Below are 21,191 nucleotides of genomic sequence, written 5' to 3'. Positions count from 1 at the left end.
TATTAAACTGTATATGTAAAGTGGATGTTGCACTAAGTGTAGTTGATTCAGTATCAGTTTACTGTATTGTAGAGGTATGATTGGTAGTTATTTGATACCAATAGACAAATACGCTGGTCATTTTAATGACTGTGAAAACCTATGTTTTAACAATGTCTGTACAGGACTTTACACTAGTTGAGTATAAGTTGGTGTCTAAGAACATTAATGTCCAGTTTTCTACTGGTCATTGTTGTATAAACATGATATAAAATTAATTGTTGTTGTGGGACATTTAACCTGTCAAGTTGCCAACATGGTTTATGGTCTCTAGGATCATTAACCTTCTGTCCAGTGGTGTATTGGGAACTTTTAATGGTAGATAAAACTCTGGTCATGGTCTTTGAAGATAACCAATGTATTTTTGTTATAGTTCAGACCATCTGGGTTGGCAGAGGGGTTGTCCCGTTAGATGAGGAGATAAAGCATCTGGTTTGGTTTCACAAGTATAAGAATGAATTAAGTAAAAAAAAAAAAAAACTCCCATTGCTTTCACTGCTAACCATTATTAAGTTATGTCCCTTGGGGCTAAACCTAAAAGTTTTATATATTACTCTTAGGTTCATAAGCCTAGATATCTATTGCAGCTTTCAAAACATAGTGTAATGAGGCATTTTTTTCCATGGCTTGTTTCTATTTTTACCCTACCCCAGTGCTTGCTGTCACTCAAGGGCAAGTGCAATTTTGGTGTGGAAAAGTTAATAATTATACCCCACTTACCCTTTGAAAAGTAGAAAGCTTAAATTTAAAAGAAAAAAAATTGTTAAGTTAGAAAAGCAAACTTGAAGTGTGGTAAAGTTGGTCTTCATTTAGAGTTTTCCTGTGGAAACCTAAAATTTTGAATAATCCTAGAACACTGTACTGTCCAACACTAGTCAAAATGCTGTGAAAAAAAATCTAAAACTCAAATATTAAATCTGGCATGTTGTGAAGTGCAAAAATGAAAAATCTCAAATTATATCAAATTGAAAAAAATATATAATCCCATGGCCACTGGTCTTCACTTTGTGACAAATTGTCTTACTAAAAAGAGGGGTGGGGTCCTCATCATGTCATGTATATTCCTTTAATGGTCTTCAGAATAAAGCAGATAAATTCTAGCTTAACATAAAGACAGACTATATTAGTTGAGAAGACATTATTGTATCTGTAAAAGTTTATTACTGTAAATCAAGTAGTTACATAGGAGAGTTTTGTTCTTAACCTTTAATAAATTTGACTTCTGTTTTCAAGTGAACTTATGTTAGTTTTTTTTTTTTTTTTTTTTACCTAATTGCCTATCACCTTTTCGATACTTGCATATTGTCAGATCATGCTTTTTTTCTGACAGGGAGGTCTGAAAAAACTAGAAGTTCTTCATTAATAGTCTTATAAAGGTAGGTTTATAAATGAGGGACCATATCATGCACTGATGGCCTAGTTTTTATACACCGCGACATGAAGTGGCAAGGTATTAAGTGATGCCATCCGAAAATATGCATGTCCATCCGTCTGTCAGTCTGTCCAACTGTCACCTGATCATTTTCATTTAATAAATAATTTTTATGTAACTTTATTGTTGTTTATTATGTTAAAATACAGGTTAAGTTCATTTTTCAGCAAAATCCAAAGACCAGTTTCCAAGTTAGGCCATTTTGAACATTTTGCCTTCCCCCTTTTTCACTTTTTCACTGATTGTTCCATTAATGCCTAATTTTTTATTTACTAAATATTCTTTAACTGGTTGAAAGCTTTTTATTCCAGAATGCCTATTTGAAGCACTTTATATCTGTATTTCGATAAGAATAATCAGAAAACGTGACATTGATTGCAAAATATTTTACCTTTGTGATGAAAAAATATAATTGTTTGAATAAGAAAAAAATTAAAATCATAAATTTCATAAATCGACATACTATGGATGGGAATGTGTTATTATAGAAAAACAGAAAGTTGTCATCTGACATTTGTACTTAGTCAGATGATCAGTCTTGTGGAAGGGTGAAGATTATTATCTTAATGAACATTTTTTCCATACTAATTAAACCAATCTTATCACAATGACAAAAATTTGTGACTCATGGAGGGAGATCCCACCAAGATTATTAAAATTCTGACATCTTTCATTCATAACAATTGGTAATTTTTAAATGTCAGACTTGGTGTGGAGTTTTTGTATGGGTGAAACTGTAATGATATTATTGTATATGTTATGTCACCAAGTACTGATTGTATAGACAGTCTGGGAATAAGAACATCTAGATTTGTTAGAAACACAAACAACAATATATTGGCTCAGATTGAATATTTCAGGATCATACCCTCAACAATATGTTAAGAGTTTGAACTTAAAGTATAATAGTTACACAGCCTAAAACCAAACAATGTATTGGTAGTTGTAGCTTTTATATATTGTCTTGGTTTATTAAGAGATTAATTTTCTATTTCTTTATTATTTTAGATGAAATACATGTAGTGGTCAAAAAGTGATTGCCCTCATTATAAAGAGTTGATTTATGTTAAAGAACCTTCTATTCATAGCAGAGAATTATGGAGAGTTAGTGATGGATACCATACCTAGTGACATATTCCTGTGGATACCATACCAAGTGATAGATTCCTGTGGATAATATACTTTACAACAGATTCCTGTGCATACCATACCTAGTGACGAACTAGCATGATATTAGTGAAGGATAGCTAATGATATTGTAAATAAAATGACTTTTTCTGAACTTTAGTACCATATAAATACTGTTTTAACCAGATAAAAAAATCAATTGTTTTTAGGAGGGTTGTCTTGTTATAACAGTGTTATCACTTGTAATCCAGAGCTGGATCCATTACAGATGTCTGTAATAAAATTTTTCATCAATTTGCATTAAATATCTGCCTGTTATAGTGGTATCCTTGGAATCCTAAAAGTAGTTATCTGATGATAGAACTGTAAGGTACACAATACTGTAATTGACTGTGTAGGTGGGTGCAGCATCCATAGATCTGGTTTCTATTATGATATGATTTTACTCTCTTTATCACCATATAGAAGTTGAAGTATATGAAGGCCTTGTTCACCTTGTCCCAATAGTAAAGGGATGGCTTATTCACTATGTCTAAATAGTGCGTGGACAGCTTGTTCACCTTGTCCCAATTGTAAAAGGATGGCTTGTTTACCTTGTCCCTATAGTACATGAGGCCTTGATCCAATAGTACAGTCACGGCTTGTTCACCATGTCCTGATATTACATGAGCCCTTGCTCACCTTGTCCAAATAGGACATGGTGGGTTTGTTCACCTTGTCCCAATAGTACATGGCAGGCTTGTTCGCCTTGTCTCATTAGAACCTGGAGGCCTTGTTCACCCTGTCCCAATAATAATTAAAATTTATGCTGATAAAGGCCTCGATTTTACAAAAAAAAAAAAAAAAAAGTTAAATCACCAAAGGCCATGTGAGCTATTGGCATCACTTGGTGTCCATCATCGTCCGTCGTCGTTAACAATTTTTCAAAACTCTTCTCCACTGAAATTACTTGACCAATGTTCCTTTGGGTATCATGCATAGAACTGATGTGGGAATTTCTGATCTGTTGAAAAACATGGCCGCCATTACTAAAAATAGAACAAAGGGGGGGGGTCAGACAGTAGTTTTTTGCATATATCTCCAAAACCGTTAGGTTTAGCCGAATTCTTTCAGTAGCTGAAACAATCCTTATTTTTAAGGACCACAAAAGTCTTCAGGCATAAAAGTTGTCAGATGCCTCCTTAAAAGACTTATTGCCCTTGAAAGGGAAAATGCCAGGGTTTTTTTTACAGTTTTCAGTCAATGTCTTGAAAACTGTGATAGATTTAAACTTTCATTTGCTGAAATGATCCTTATGATAAGCCCTATTAAAGTTTTCTTGAGTCAAAATTGTTGGACAACTTCTTGTTTAATTTATTGCCATTGAAAGGGAAAATTCAACAAGGTGAGCGATTCAGGCTCCTGGGATCCTCTTATTCGCATATATATCCAAAACCTTAGGTTTAGCCAAATTTTTTCAATAGCTGATATAATCGTTATTATTAGGACTACGAAAGTCCTCGGGGACAAGAGTTGTCAGACGACGTCTTGTAAGAGTTGTTGCCCTTGAAGGGGGAAAAGTAATTTTTTTACAGTTTTCAGTCAATATCTTGAAAACTATGATAGATTAAAAGAAACTTTCAATTGTTGAAATGATCCTTATGATAAGTCTTGCCAAAGACTTCTTGATTCAAAATTGTTTGACAACTTCCTGTTAAATGTATTGCCTTTGAAAGGCTAAATTCAACCAGGTGAGCGATTCAGGCTCCTGGGAAAGTCTTGTTTTATTACAGTTTTCATGTTAAGGCCATGTACATTTATGTGTATTTGGATTTCTCAGAATTGTTCTATTTTCTGTGCAACGAATTTTTTTCGGATTCAAGTGGGGCAGAGTGGAATTTAACCAGGAATTGACACAAAGTTGTCACAAAGTTGTTACAGTTGAATCAAAACAAAACGACTGGTTCAATAGTATTTGTTGGTTTTTACACATCCCTCTGTGTACAGAATTTTAGTTAGTATATTCATTTAAGCATTGAATTCTAGCATGCAAGAAAATACATATGTGAATATATTCAGGTTTGACTGAGTCAGCTGTTTGATACATATATCCCAGATAACTCCAAAAGTTTAGTGATTGGTCACTATGTACGATTGTTAGAAAAGGAATGAACACAAGGTGATTTATTATAGTGAAAAATGATGTATGGTTGGACTGTTTAGCTTAGTGACTTATTCATTTTATACATCATAGTAATCTAGTATTCACATCCGCCATCATTATATTTGTTTATTGCATATATTTATGGTACAATTAAATCACAGGAAATCACAAGTATGTAAACGGTGGTTACACAATTTATGGTAATAAACAAAAGTCATTTATAAAAGAGAAATTGGTTCATGGAATGTTGAATATGTAAATTGTGTAAGAGACAGGTGAATTATAAATGATGGCATTTTTCTTAAACTGCGACAGTAAATTACATTGATGATAAGATATGTTAGCAATGGGACAATAGGAACTATAGAGTACAAGATTTATTGAATTTGGTGTTCTTACCTGTATCTCACCTGTGTATTTACCTGAATTACAGTATCTACTGAAGATGCTAATTTATTTACCAAATCAAGTGCTGTGTTTAGATTCCCACCAGATGAGAGACTGAACAATCGTCGAAGTTGATCCCAGTTTCCTGGTGATACAATATGAATGTGTGGTTACTCTTCAGATCAAAGACCCATAATCATTGTAGCTTTTCTTGTATTAATACCCTTTTATCAGGTAGAAGTTATTTTTGTTAAGCTTTAATGAAGTGTCCAATTACGGTGACACTATATACATAGTCTCTATGTCTTTTTGTTGATTTTCGCGATTTGATAGTAAAAAGCGATTATTAAATTTTCGCAAACTTTATTTTTAGCATTCCCCAGACTTGGACATAAAATATTTATGCTGCATTTCTATATTTATATAATTATATATTGATCGAAGTGTCCGTACGTTCGTCCGTCGATATTTTGACAGATGTGTCAAATCGTAGACCGAAACAGCATCAACTACTTCGTTTATGTTACTGAGATGGGGAGCGGTTGGTATCATTTATTGGGCCATGCTGACAATTTTCTAGACTTACAGCAAGTAAATGTATTGATGGTTTAAATGGAAAGTGATTAAGTGTAAGGTTTTATTTTCAATTAAAATGGTTAATTAACAGACAGAAAAAAAGTGTACGTTTCAAAGAACTTATTACATTACATACAATGAGTAGTTTCAAGTAACTTTGCTGATGATAGCTTCGTTGTTAGGACACCCCACTTACTGCAACATCTGGGTAACCTATGCAGAGGAAGAGATAACAAACTAAATACGAGATAGATATCATTAAGTGAGAGCACTTGATTAGTGGCAGTAGGCCAAATACTCTTGCCAAATTAGGCTAAGTATGGTTTATCACTTGGTTTTACATTTCCTGTTAAAGCTTTGTTCTAAGTACAACTATATATACAAGGCATTCATTTTCAATTTATTTCAAGTGGAATAAATAGTCTAATTATTTTCTGTGAACCATGTGATAATGTAGACAAGTGTTTACAAAAATCCTGTCGTAAAATATTAATACACCCGAGAATTTTACAATAGATTTAATAGAAAGTTACTTCAATAATGTAGACTTACTCTGATTGTAGTTCTAATTACTTTAATTACCATATGTATCATTATAAGTATAGAATTTGTCATATGTGGAAAACATAACAAAGTATAAACATGCATTTACTTGATAAGTTCACCTGTTAGACACAAAGGAAGAAAACATTTATATAGAAATTGAAATGTTGAAAGTCGTTCATTTTACCAATTATAATACCAACAATGGAATAACAGCTTATACATGTAACCGTTTTCAGTTTTACACAATGACCATTGACCAAAGAAAATTGATAATATCCGTTCAGGAGATAGGAACCTAAGGTTCAACCTTAGGCTTACAAGGCCTTGAAATGCTTTTTAATAAGGTAATAGTATCGATTGAATCCCTTTTTTTACCAATTTATGTGTTTATCTTTGTCATTCAGATTTGAAGCTGTTTCCGGGGCCTATTATAAATCACTTCGTCCCTGCTCCCGAGCCTGCTATAATCACTTCGTCCCTGCTCCCGGGTCTGCTATAATCACTGAATCCCTGCAATAGTACTATATCTCCCGGACCAGGTTTAGATAGACAGTATTTTTTTTTACTATTGAGGTGCAGCTTGTGTGTTTAATTGGTTAAAAAAACAGTTAATATAATAAATGTCAATTATGCGATGGTGTTTTAGCGCTCATCTGCTAATGTAACATAGTCCTTGCTATTTCCCCAGACTTATTGTTTCCCACCGGACCTGCCATGTTGGTAATTCAATGGCTATATTTTCCCCAGATTTGTTCTATTGCCAGTTACAGCGTGTTACTTGGATGTTAAAATGTTACAATGTTTCTGTACTAGAATAGTACGATTTGGTCAAGTAAAGGCCCCTTTGTGAGAAAATAAGTCACTTGTGTTGACTATGTACTCCATCCTTCGTCATCATAGTATTCACGAAACAGTCATTTCTATTTTAAGAAAATAATTTACTTATTTTGTTAGTCTAAAATGTGAGAAATGAATTAAATTTTCCTTTATAGAAACTTTTTTCAAGACTTCAGTTAGCTGAAGTTTTCTTTCAACATTTCCGGGTAGAAAAGCCAAATTTTAATTTTAATTTTAATTACAGTAAAATCAGAGTAAAATGTGTTGATAGTTTTATAAGGATATTGTTTGTTGGTGTGGGACTCCTCTGAAGCATACTCTCACAACTAGTTAAAATCGTGTGAGACAGGTTAAAAACTGGATAAAACTATGTACATATACCACCTCTTAGAAATTGTAGGTGCTGATCTTCTCTTTTAAGATGTCGAGAGAGTCAACATCTATATGTTGTGGTAGCGAGGTGCAGAGGACTATGGTGGCTGGGAAAGAAGGAGTCCTGAAAGCTTCTGGTAGTTCAAGCTGGTTGCTGGTTCTTCTGGGTATGTGCTCTGGTTGCTTGGTATACCGGATGTAGTGACGATGATGTAATGTCATTAAGATGGTTGATCACGAGGTACATCATTGATTATAAAGAGTCTCGATGTAGCTGTTTGAACGTGAATGGAAGAGTGTTTTGAAGCTAGTCTCCGAGATTTTTTTCGGGGCAACTTCTGATGTTCCTTCCAAGAAATCTCTGGAGTGTAGTTTGTTTTTTGTTTTCGTTTTTCTTTTTGGTTATGTTGCTGACATATTGGCGCCAGGTAATTTTGCTGTCTGTTGTAACTCCCAAGTATTTAACCTGGTCTGTAACCTGGAGTGTGTGACTAGGGATGGTGTAGTTAGCTTTGGTGAGTTTCCGTCTGTTGGTTATAAGAATAACTAGTACTCGAATTCGTCTGGATTGAAGCTCATCATCCAGTCTCGTTCCCAGTGTTGTAAATAAGCTTTCTGTAAGTCTTGCTGTAAGATAGTGGTGTCGCCCCACATTTCGATGGTTCTGTACACGAGGCAAGTGTCTGCGAAGAGGCTTGTACTTACGATGGTTCTCCTGATGTTACTAGACATGGCTTAGATTATTACATCAACCGCTCCTTGTTGCCTCTCTGCAAAGCAACTTTTGATCCATTGCATTGACTCCGTAGTGTCCAAGTTCATGGCAAGCCTTTCATAAAGGACTTCATCAGAAGCCTTACTGAAGTCCAGTAGGATGGCGTCGGTTTGCTGTTTTGAGTTAAGTCCCTTGGATCGGTCGTTTATAGTGTTGATAAGCTGACTTTAACAAGAGCGGCGCTTTCTGGCTCCATGTTGTTGACCTGCCAGGCTGTTGAGAGATGATTTTGCTGTGGATGGTGTGTTCTATAACCTTGCAGCATACCGATGTTAGGGAGACAGAACGATAATTATGCTTTTGCGTTGTCCCCTTTTTAGCTAACCGGGCTCAAAGGGACAGGTGAGCTATTGCCATCACTTGGCGTCCGTCTTCGACGTTAGGAATTTTTCAAAACTCTTCTCTTCTGAAACAACTGGGCTAATTTGAACTAAACTTGGTGTGAATGCTCCTTAGGGTATTCTGCATAGAATTGATGTGGGGATTTTTAATCCGTCGGAAAACATGACTGCCGTTATTACAGGAGTTTATCTGGGTATTTTGGGAAATCAGGCATTTTTGGGGAAAATGATCGACGAATTTGCCATTTCAGAGTCAAAATTTTTGGAATATTGCATGATTTGGATATAATTTTCTTTGGGAAAGAGTCCTTTTTTTTCAACTATTCAGCAGGTTCCTCTGAATGGTAGAAAAAATAATGTACTTCAAATAGAAAATAGGGGACAGAAGTTTTTTTTCCATATATCTCTCCAAAACCGTTACTTTTAGCAAAATTCTGACATTGTGTAAAATTGTTCAGCATGGTGAGATCTCTCTGTGGTCAAATAAATGGGTAAATCTGTAAGGCCATGTTGGAGTAATTGCCCTTTTTTGACGTTTTTTTTTCTCTATTTTTAATGTTTATTGCTTTAAAAATCTCTTTCATATACAACTGGTCAGAGTTCAATGAAAATTGTTATGATTATGTTTTAGGTATGAGCGTTAAGAATTTTTATTAAAGAAATAAACATGGCATCTTTTACCAACAATACAATTTTGCTTATCAATCTAAGTGAGCGATTCAGGCTCTTTAGAGCCTGTAGTTTGTATTGTGGTGCGTTTTTTTAGCGTCCAATCACCTGGGACTGTCCCTTGGTCAATTGATGCCTGGACTATCACTGTTAATATCGGTGAGACCGCTTCTCCCATGGTCTTCAAGAATCTGGTACAGATCTGGTGTGGCCCAACAAAGTCCAAATTCAAGCACTTTTTGTAAGTTCTCTTGAATTTCCTCTGAAACTACTTGACCAATTACAACCAAACTTAGTATGAATGGTCTTAGGGTATTCTGATTAAAACTAATATATATATTAAAAGATATGTTTGACCTGTCAAAACAACATGGACGCTGTTACTAAAATGGGGGTGAAACAGAAGTTTTCCCATACATCTCCACAACCGTTAGGTTCATCGAATTTCTGATTGGGTAAAAGTGTTCAGAATAATGAGATCTATCTGTGGTCAAATTTTTGTATTAACGTGTTCAGCCATGTTGGAGTTACATGTATTGCCCTTTTTCGATGTTGTTTGGCTATTTTAAATTTTATTACATTCAAAAATCTTCTCTTCTGAAATTACTTGACCAATTTTGAGCCAAGCTTGGTATAAATGTTCAGAAGGATATTCATCAAAGAACAGATGTTGGGATTATTGATCTGTCAAAAACACTTCCGCTGTTACTAAAAATAGAAAATAGTTGTCAGAATTTTTCCCCATATATCTCCAAAACTTAGTTTAAGCGAAATTCTGACGTGGGGCATGTGTACAGCATGATGAGATCTATCTGTGGTCATTTTTTCATGTAAATCTGTAATGTTGGAGAGTAATCAAGGGAATCAAGGTTATAGAGGTTATCAGAAGGAGTTCATGCACTATTTGATGTTTTTTCAGCTCTCCTGGCCGAAAGACCAAGTGATCTATTGCCATCATTATGTGTTCGTCGTCGTCGTCGGATAACTTTTTCAAACATCTTCTCCTCTGAAACTACTTGACAGAATGTACTTTGCATTAATGTTCCTTAGGGTATTTTAACAATCCTTGTGTGGGTATTTTTGATCTGGCAAAAACATGGCCGCCGTTATTAAAAAATTGACTATAGGTGTCAAATAGCAGAATTTTGCAAATAACTGAAAAAACAGTTGGGTTTAGCTAAAATCTGGTTGGGGTAAAATTATTCAGCATGATGAGATGCACCTATGCCCAAATTTTCAGAAAGATCCGTTGACGAATGAATGACTTATGGACCCTGAAATGTTTTCCCCAAAATTTTTTTGTGACAATAGTACATATCCAACTTGAATTTTTTCTCCTCTGAAGGAACAGGATGGATTGTAACAAAACTTTGCTTGAATGTTATGTAGAACATATCCAACAATCTGTGGATAGGGATTTGTGATATTACGAAAAACATGGCCGCCGTGATTAAGAATAGACCATGTGGGCCATGTTTGCACGTAACTCAAAAACATTAGGGTTTAGCTAAGATCTGTACGGGAGTAAAATTGTTCAACGTGATGAGTCGGACCTTTGCCAAAATTTTCATCCGTTGACGGATGAATGAGTTCTTGACCCTGAAATGGAATTTCCCCGAATTTTACATCTCCAACTTTTAAAATCTTCTCTGAAACAACTGGTTATATTGAATCAAAACCGTAGAGCATCTTTAACAATCTATGCTTACGAATTTTTGATTTTGCAAAAAAAAACATGAACGCCGTCACTAAAAATAGACCATAGGTGTTCAAAGTGCAGAATTATGCAAATAACTCAAAACAGTTGGGTTAGTTATGGCTGTAAAAAAGTAAAATTGTTGAGCATGATGAGTTGGACCTATGCCGAAATTTTCACAAAAAAATGTTGATCGATGTTGGAGGTATTGCCTTTGAAGAAAATGACTACGAAAGATTTATTTTATGATATGAAAACCGGATGGATAATCCTCTATAGATTAAATGATTCTCGTGACAATAGTGCAGGTTAAGAGTCCAGCTTAAGAAGACTATTTTTAACCAGGTGAGCGATTCATACAGGCTCTCTTGCGCTCCTAGATTTTTATCAATTTAGATCGAAGATTAGAATTTATATAGCAGTCGCCAGAGCCCTCCGATTTGTTAAGCCTGTTAGCATCTGCAGTTATCTTACACACTACCGCAGGAAAATAGTCCCATTGGTATAACCCATTTAGGTTCAAATGTCGATAGTTATATCCACTTTAAGGTATTTCTTATATATCATATTTAGTTCTATTTACGCCAATAAACAAACCTAATAAACAATTTTTACTGGGAACTAAGTATGCCGATTAATCAACGATCCAACTGAAAATAGTTGACCACTAACTTTTTACCAGTACCTGTTTATTTCTTTGCATCTATCCTTATAAAGCCAATTGTTCACTATATTATATTCAATATATCGATATATTCAAGTTGCCTACAAATGCTTTATTCTTAGACGCATAATAAACTATTTGATGTTTAGCTAGAAATGAAAACCCTGCGAGATTATAAATAGTCTTCGATCATAGAAATGAAATGTAAACTGAAATGCTGAGTATCAGTTGGAAGAGCTGTTTTCAGATATTTCATGCACACCCCAGGGGATCCATATATTTACAAAAAGGGGGCAGCGGTTCCGATCAATGAACTGACCATGATATAAAGAAAGATGTTATGATACCGTTTGTTAAAATTTTGGCTACACTCCCTGTTCCAGGCTATTATTTGGCGCTCATGTTTTGCCAAACTTTTAACAAAAGGGTATCACAACCTCCAAGACCATCCTGATATATCAACCATTGTATCGCTTATAGACGATGTAATAGGAATTTCGGTAATGCATTTCTCAGGATTATGTCAGTTTGTGGTATGGTGATATTGCTTTTTTTGCAATACTAGTTATCATTCTATTTTGCTATTTGGCCATGTGCTATTATAATAGAGCTGGAGGTGCTTCAGGGCATTGAAAGTGTATGGCAAGTGTCTTCTGCACCAGACATCATTGTTGAAATTATATTATAAGACTTTATGTTAATGTACATGTGTCTGGAAATCGGTGCACTGTAACTAAGCGCTTAAAATGACACTTAGGTGTCTATGCGATAATCGTAGCACTTCAGCTATATAGCTTATCAACCAAAGAATGTAGCTAGTTTAGAGGGACATATATCTAAGCACATGATTCATTACAATGAGTGTGGCTTAAGTTTGAATGATTTGACAAACAGTTTCGACCTTGAGGTCGATAAATTGAATTTCGAAACAAATTAGAAACTGAGAAAGGCCAACTAGTAGTTTGTAGTTCAATTATCCTGTATGTCGGAGAGTTTTGTGTTTATTCATCTAGGTGTTCCACGTAAACTGAAATCGAATTTGAATAATACACAAACTGGCACACTGCTGCGATGCATCATGAATTTGGTGTTTGTTTTTGTATTGACCTTTGTAATCCCCTATTTTTGCAATTTGACGATTATTTGAGGCGTAAAATTTGATAAATTTATTTAGTACATAAGTACTTTGTTTGTCTGCTTTTTTTTTCAATGTTATTACATTTACTTTCAAAAATTTTCTCGAAAAGTTCTGAACAGAACTAAGGAACAATCGTTAGGAATTTTAATAGCCTCTTTTACAAATAAGATAGAATGTTGCATATCAAGCCAAGTAAGAGATTAAGGCTCTTTAGAGCCCCTAGTTAGTACTTTTTAAAAATTCTCTTCTCAGGACAGAATTCAATGAAAACTGATATGAATGTTTCTAAGGTTTTAGTGTTGGGAATTTTCATCCAAGAAAAAACATGGCCGCTTTTACAAAAATAGAATGTTGCTTATCAAGCCAGGTGAGCGATTCAGACTTTAGAGCCTCTAGTTTTTATTTCGGTGAAATTTGAGTATAATTTTTGCATGTTTTATGATGAAGCTAAAAATTGTATTAGATATGGATTGTGTTTGTACCGTGCATAGTATATCTAGGAATACGATCTGATCTTACTAATGGACAGATAAGATAGGTTTCCATGTTCTGTCTATGAACCATGACCTGTTGTTGCTAATTTTATGGATGGAAGTCGTCTGGTGAACTGGTTCCCTTCTGTCGAACGTTGCACTTACAAATGTTCTCATACTGCGACTAACTCTACAGTTATCTCTGATTCTGTTGAATTCAATCATTATAGTAGAGAATTGTTTTAGATGGACAGTCATTTGTATATTTGAATATCAGGAAATTGTAACGGTCTATATTTTCCTAGTCATCGTCTTCTGAGTTATATTTATTCAAATTTGTGAGCGTTAATGAAAGACACAATTGACCCTTTTAACTGCGGGGTAGTCGGTGACATGCGTGACGTACACTTCCGTGAAATAGGGCTTTGGGTAGAACAAATGAATTATCCAAAGAAAATATAGTAAACATGGTCTTCTGGGTTGAAGTGATGATGAAAATGTTGTGTCGCCATGATTTAACTTCATTTTATGTTCTTTTACAGCCAATGTATACTGGGCTAATGCAGCCTTAGACCGGTGGAGTAACAAGGAATAGGGGGACATGCCCAGATTTTTTCCAGAGGTTCTAAAACACTTTGACGGCATCAGTGCCTTAGGTACTCTTCTGAACCTACAGCATTCATAAATATATATGCTCTTTTTCAGCAATTTTTTTGTCAATCATGGTATCATAATATGATGCCTTTACTTACTAAATAGACCCTTTTGTGCTCACGTTGGGATAGTCGATGAGCATGCGTAGAGCATGCTCAATATACACTTCCGCGAAGAAAATTCTTTTGTTCTACCCAAGCTCTACCTCGCAAAAGTGTATATTGAGCATGCTCACCAACTTACCACAAAAGGATCTATTAATAGGGCATGGTTTGTCAAGTGAGCGATTCAGTCTCATGTTTATTTTTGGTGCGATTCTGAATTTCTTTTTATTAGATTCCTCATTAAATTCTGCCTGCATTTTCATAACAGTTTTCAGAAATCTCGTACAGTTTTCGAGTTATAAGGCGCCAAAGGGGGGCCACGCCACCAAAAAATTGCCCTTTATTATTTTTTTGGTGCAATTTTGAAAAAAAAAATTTTTTATTGGATTCCATATAAAATTCAAGCCAAAATATAGGAACTTTAAGAAGTATGACTACCAATTTATGACCATCGAAATATATTTGCAGCGCCATTTTTTGCGTGTTTTAACATAGGAACTATAAATATTATTTAATAGAAAAATAATGTATATTCTTTATTATCCTCCACATGGAGAGCAAATAAGTAAACAATTGTACTTAAAAAAAATAAATATCAAATAGAACTAGAAAAATGGCAGTGAAGTTCAAATTCAAATGTTCATTTTATTGTCTATTATTTAAAATGATATCGAATAATTATAACCAGGTATTAAAATAATTGAATAAATAAATATGAAACGGAAGCTAACTGTTATATTCATTGCAAAGTTTGTGTCAAACAAGAGTATGGAAATTTCTGAGAGTCGGAATCAAGTACTTCCATACATTTCTGGCTGTTGCAAGACAAGAGCGTCAGTATCAATTTGCAGGACCAATTTGCAGTTCATAACTATTTCACAGTTTCACTTGGGACAAGATGTTAACCAAGTGAGCACTGAAAACCAGTAACTTAAAGAAATCCCAAACATTTTCTCATTTTAGCTATAAAATATATTGATGATGTCAGTTCAATGGCAGGTGGATTGATACGGAGTTGTACCTGCAAAGTTATCATACCTTATCTTGTGTAATTCTGTAAAGAAGTACATATAGTATATCAGCCACTGCCAATTCGTTGCCCACGGATGCATGTCTGCTGTAAGTATTATACAACCTAACATACATTCGCAATATAAACTTTAAGTCAAGGGTCAATTCAAAGATCAAAACTAGGGTTATTAGAGATATAGTTGGAATTATTTAGAAATACTTTGTTTATACTTCTGTATTCTTTGGTTACTTGCCATATTTCAATGCATCCATTCATCACATTTTAACACCCAACTTGAGCTGGTGGTATGTAGTCATCCTCATCCTTTGTACCTGATTGTATGTCAGACTTTTGTATTCCCCAGTATACACAGAATGCTGCATGGAATTTTTTTCACGGAATAAATTATTAGCAAGGCCATTTAGCTAATACTATTTAAAGTTTGATTTTGACTACAACAACGTATGTATCCCCTTTCCAAAGTTCAAAGGGATATAACTTCCACAAAATTCAGTCTAATCATAAATCCCTGGTAATATGCACAACTCTATATCAGTTCCTATCTTTCTACAAAGATTGATGTTTGGTGCAAAGTAGTTTTCAATGAATTGCCCAAACAGAAGATTGACGGCCAGACAGACGGACAGGACAACAAAATTTTGTTCCTACCAAATTAAGGGAGACATATACCTATTTAATCTTTTGTTACATATAATGTATTATTTGATATTACACCTATTTCTTTTGGCTAAATTAACAAATATGCTAAGACATTAGAAAAAATGGATTTTTTTAATTTTGATTTTTTTTTAATTATTTAGAATTTACTGCATATTCTGAGATAAAAAGTGTGGTCAGAGCGGAGAGGTTGAGAGCATGGCACTACTCAAGATGTCTGCGCCCTCTCCGTCAGAAACATGTATACAAAGTTTATATTTGTTTTTAAATACTAGTTTTGTTGTTGGGTGGTAGAGAATTATTCGCGGAGCTGTTGTGCATGGTATGCTTTTATTTTATTCCTGGTATTGTTTGGTTTGTATGTCTGTGGTCGGTCGGACAATGCGTGCTATCGATGCTGGTCTGGTAAATAAACGAGTTGCAACAACTTGGTGTTAGCCCAACAGTGGTCATAATATATGTTCTTATGTTTAATTCATTGCCGAAGATGAATATTCATAACTTCTTATTAAGTGAGACTTTTGGTTATTTAAGAATACGGTTACTCAAACTTACTCTATCTTTTATACCTAATACGGATTTATTTATCATCGAACAATGGGAACTATTACCTAAACTCAAAAGCAAATTATATATATTTTCCAATCTCTATAAAGTTTCATTGTTTACATAAATTATTAGCAAGACGATTTAGCAAGGACTCAAGAATTCAAACATATGAAGTTTTTTGATACATGGTATGTATTATTTTATGTCGCAGCTATTTCTTTCATTCGGCTAAATTAACAAATATGCCAAGACTTTATCAAATTGCTAATGCAAATCATGCAATCTATATTAATTATCATTTTACCGACGCAGTCGGTATTGAGTTCGCTTTAACATCCATTATGCCAAACCATGGCAACATAATCGATGCTCTTACAACCTGGCATTTCATTGAACAAATGTGATAGCAACCGTGGAGTTTAAGGCTACGTTGGGGGCATTGTCTGGAATATCTTCAATCATTTTTATGTATCGAATAATCCTTAATATGCATGTATTGAATAATTGGAAATAATTTACTTGTTGAACCATTAAATTAATTGAAACACGAAACAGAACAGTGATCACGCAGTTCACCAAATAAATTTCTGATCAGTTTTGGGTATTTACAAACTGTGAATTTGTGTCGGATATCTTTTTTAAAACCGCTTGGTATTTTCATACTATTAGGTAATGACATGGTTTTCATGTGTAAACACAGGCTTTGTCATTAACTCAGAATTATGGTTGAGGGTGCCCATCTTGTATCTGCAACACTTCCTGAAATGTTATTGATATTTTTGTTATTGACCAGTCTGTAATGATCCAAGTGAGGTATCCGTTTTGTATTGACCAGAGTGAGGTATCCGTTCTGTATTAACCCGAGTGAGGTATCCTTCTATGTTGTGGCATCCATTTTATTCCTTTGTGCATCTTAATTTGAATAAGATTTTGATTTATTCTAAAACTTTTAGATTAAATGTTAAGTCTAGAAAGTAAATGTTTTGCATAAATGACTTTGGGGCTTTATATTTCACCCATACCAAAGACCCATGTGAAGTTATGTCATCACTTAGCGTCCGTCGTAAACATTAAGTTTTCTCGAAAACCGCTAAGTGGGTCGTAACCATAATTTTCTTCTGCTTGATGAAATGTATTGCCATCAGATTTCATTTTTTTTTCAGATGAACTAGTCGGAGCATATTTTAAAAGCATCTTAGTTGTGAGCTTTACTCATAGTGATACACCGTGATTATTGCTTTCACTTTATCAAATAAAAAGGGCTCAGGTATAATCTTTCATTGAAAAAAGGTATGGACCGAACACATATAAAAATAGGAGATGTAGTATGATTGCCAATAAGACCGTCATCCACCAAAGGCCAAGCAATGAACAATTAAACTTCTACAGGTCACTACACCGTCTTCAATGGTGGACAAAATCCATACCAAGCCGTAAAAGACCCCAAAATAAAGAAAGTAAAAATATTCATAAAAGACGAAAGTCAACCTAATCTATAGAATAAAAAAACGTAAAACGAATAACAATGAACATAAAAAACAACGCTCAATCCCCTATTTGAATTTTGAAGCTATATCTACCTCGAAATAGTATTCGCTTTTTCCGAAAAAGCAACATGTTCACTCAAACAAAAATATCAATAAAAACTACTGTCCAGACAAGACGGAAGGAGACAGTAATTTGTAATAAAGCTGAATAAAAGGAACGTTTTTCTTCATGAGAATGTAGGTACGATTCCAGGTCGAGCTAGTAGTAGATTCTTCTCCAAACAAGTGTCCCTTGTGTGTCTAGAGTACAGCTTGGGACAGGCATGTAAAGTATGTGGTGGGGTTAAACATGTTTGTGAGCGCACAACACTCCCCCTAACCTGGGACAATGTTTTTGCTCCATGCTCTTTCTCAGTGTTTTAGCTCTGTGTTCTAGCAGGAGCCCTACTTAGTGTGTTTTTTCTAGTACAAAGCATAATCTGCTCCCAAATTGATCAAATATACTGGTATCGACATGAAATATCTGCTGGTGTCGACATGAAATATCTGCTGGTAGGCGATTAATTCACCAGTTGTTTTCTTCTAGACTTTCTACGGCGATATTTTTTATCATTTTCTACGGCGATATTTTTTACCATTTTACTGTAGTTAGAAACACATTGGTGCGTATTAGTCGTTAGTCATCTACAAGCACCGCATGGTACCCGTATATAACTGTTTTCTTTCTTTCTTGTTTAACGGAGACAGACTTTATTGCAAACACCTTGTCCGTCCGTTACACATTTTTGTAACCGATTTCTCAGCTTCTATTGGAGGGAATGCTTAGACATTTGGTATATTTCTTTCTCATTTCATGGTGACTTGTACCGTGAACCCCTTTTCTGGTTCCTCGTCCTCTACTTTCTGTTTACCGATCGATTTCGTAGTTTTGTAGGTGCTGCGCCTGTATAATGGAACTTTCTGTAACAGATTTACCAGTTTCTACAGAAGGGAATGCTTAGATATTTGGTATATTGCTGTCTCATGATGACTTCTACAGTGTCTCCCCTCTTTTTTTTTCTTTTTTTTTCAGGTTCCTCGCTTATCTACTTCTTGTTTACCAATCGCGTAGAAAATTTTCAGGTAGTACATAATGGAAGTTTTAGTAACTGATTTCTCAGCTTTTATTAGAGGGAATTCTTAGATATTTGGTAAAAAGCTTCTGCATTATGACTTGCACGGTGTCTCCGTTTCCAAGCTTTGACTAAAATGGTCGAGTGTGGGGTACTCTTAGCACGACGTAGCTTTCAAAATCGATTGGTTGCAGTTAGTGCATTCTACACAAATAATAAAGGTCCCTTATAAGTTACGTCTTCGAGGTGGTTAAAGTGAAATACTAGAGCATAGAAAAGTGTATTACAATGCAAACAAAAACAATACAATTGAGTAATAAACATCTTATCATAAATCATATCATATACTGATCCATGGCAGAACAATGTCAACATTGTTAGACGTAAATTGTTATCTTTTTGTTACAGTTTTCCTTATCATGACTTGGATTGTTTGTAGCTAATTTGTCGTTTTGTTTGGTTATTAAAAGTAAACAAATATTTTAGGTATTTACAGGTCATTCAGAATCATCTCTTGGATATCTGGTATCAAAGTGGATTATTTTATCTTTCGGTCTCACTAAACATCAACAAAGTCATTTCTCCTTTTGTTCTAAACTATAAATTAAATTCCTAATAGTTTCTAACATCACGCCACCGAGTTGTATCTTCTCCAGGTGGATGGATGAGAAGCCTTTTGTTTTCTGGCAATTAAAATCCTCTCCAATCTCTTTGAGATCTTTACACTCTGAAAGTGTTTCATCAGACTGTAACAGTTAATTGCTGATACGTTTCTTTGTTGATCGTATTACAACTCCACTATTGTTTTCAACTTTACTAACATTAGTCTATTTTCAGATAATTAGATCACTGACTCGGGGTCAAGTTTGAGTTATCTTCCTTGTATTTGTAAGATTATTTTGCCACAAAAATTAACTACCTGTCTCTGCAAAAATCAGGCACACTCTCTCTCTCTCTCTGAAGGTAATATCACTCAATTTAAAGGAGTGATATAAGGTATTCTGCTGAACTTTGACGCTGTTAAGGAAACTTTAACCCACTATCATTTCAATTGATAAAATCATAATTTATATTATGCTGTAGAGACAAAATAATTGTTTCAAATAAAAAAAAAATAAAATACAATAAAGGAAAAAATAATGATAGGATATGTTCAGATTTTTTTTCTTTTTTTTTTTTAATAAGTTGATTCTTTCGTTACTCTCTATGATGTCCATTGTAGCCTGTATATTTTTTTTAAATCTGTGTAAGATAAGTCTGTATGTAAAGTTCCATACGTATTGACTAGTTACACATGTGAGTGGTGAATTGTATTTTTTTCATGTGTTAGGTAATGGTAAACATAATTGAAAAAAAAATAATTAAACGTAGTTGATATGGAATCAACATGTTCAACGTTCTCATCTTTCTTTTTTGAATTTTAAAATTTGAAATATGATCCCATGGACGTGGAATGTTCAATGGGTTGATAATACAAGTTTAAAAGTCCAAGGGACAATCGTTAGTTACTTTTTAATGACAGAAGGTCAGTGGTATTTTAGCGATCAATATTATCCATCGCTATCGCTGTAAAGATCGACATGAGACTGATGTTTTATTCATTTTAATACGTTTTCTATTATTATGAACACGGTTCAAGGTAGGGTCGAGATAGACGCCGACCTTCCGCCAATTTTTCTACAGGTTCTTTGTGATGCTCACCACGGTCAAGATGACTCGACCACAAAATAGAGGATAATGTAGACGAACAATAATTTATACGTGAATTACCAAGGCATGTTTTCAGAAGCGGTGGTTTTTCTGAAAAGGATCACACATGTATTGTATAGTTCATATGACTTTTTTGTAATGGTTTCGGCCTACACAGAACTTTGAATCGGTTTACAATGACGGGGTACTTAGTTCAGAATTCCTTTAAACATATCTGATCAGACAGAGAGTTGTCAATACCATTCTCTTCAGACGTATTAAATTTCATAATCCAATTATATGTGTATTGAATTTTTTCTGGTATTTTAATAAGAGCTTCAATAAAAGAAAAGATTTTAGATATATAAGTTTGAAATATACCACCACAATATTTTTAAAAATATTTTCTGTCTTATGATTTTAGACTTCCTGACGCAATCATTGTTTGTTTTTCTTTGTGGGTTTGTATTACGATTTTTTTTTCTTGGTTCATAAATGCATGCATGTTAACGATTCAATATTATTGTAGTTATCCCGTCTTGTTAAATGGTGGTTGTTTTTTTTTTCTTCAAGCAAATAAATCGACGTTTTTTAAGAGCATGACACTGTATTTGTGAGGAGAAAAAAAAACGGAAAACAGCAATTTAACAAATATGTTTGTAGTTTTAATACTTAATCATGATTATTTAC

The 21,191-nt window shown here is 34.3% G+C and overlaps 1 protein-coding gene across 2 annotated transcripts in view; it reads left to right on the top strand.

Annotated features, from left to right (window-relative positions):
- The window catches only part of LOC148623442 (DNA repair protein RAD51 homolog 2-like), a 66,562-nt gene extending 63,669 nt beyond the window's left edge, over positions 1-2,893 (top strand). For both annotated transcript variants that reach the window (XM_088565235.1, XM_088565234.1), the window contains one exon: positions 2,480-2,893. In XM_088565235.1, the coding sequence (XP_088421361.1) occupies position 2,480 (1 nt within the window). In that variant the 3' untranslated portion in view covers positions 2,481-2,893. The remainder of the gene's footprint in view (positions 1-2,479) is intronic.
- Positions 2,894-21,191: the final 18,298 nt, after the last annotated feature.

This window comes from Perna viridis, chromosome 2, assembly GCF_037379345.1.
Source record: "Perna viridis isolate PV_CMFRI_1.1 ecotype Kerala chromosome 2, ASM3737934v1, whole genome shotgun sequence".
Taxonomy (NCBI): domain Eukaryota; kingdom Metazoa; phylum Mollusca; class Bivalvia; order Mytilida; family Mytilidae; genus Perna; species Perna viridis.
This window is presented reverse-complemented; position numbering and strand designations above follow the sequence as displayed.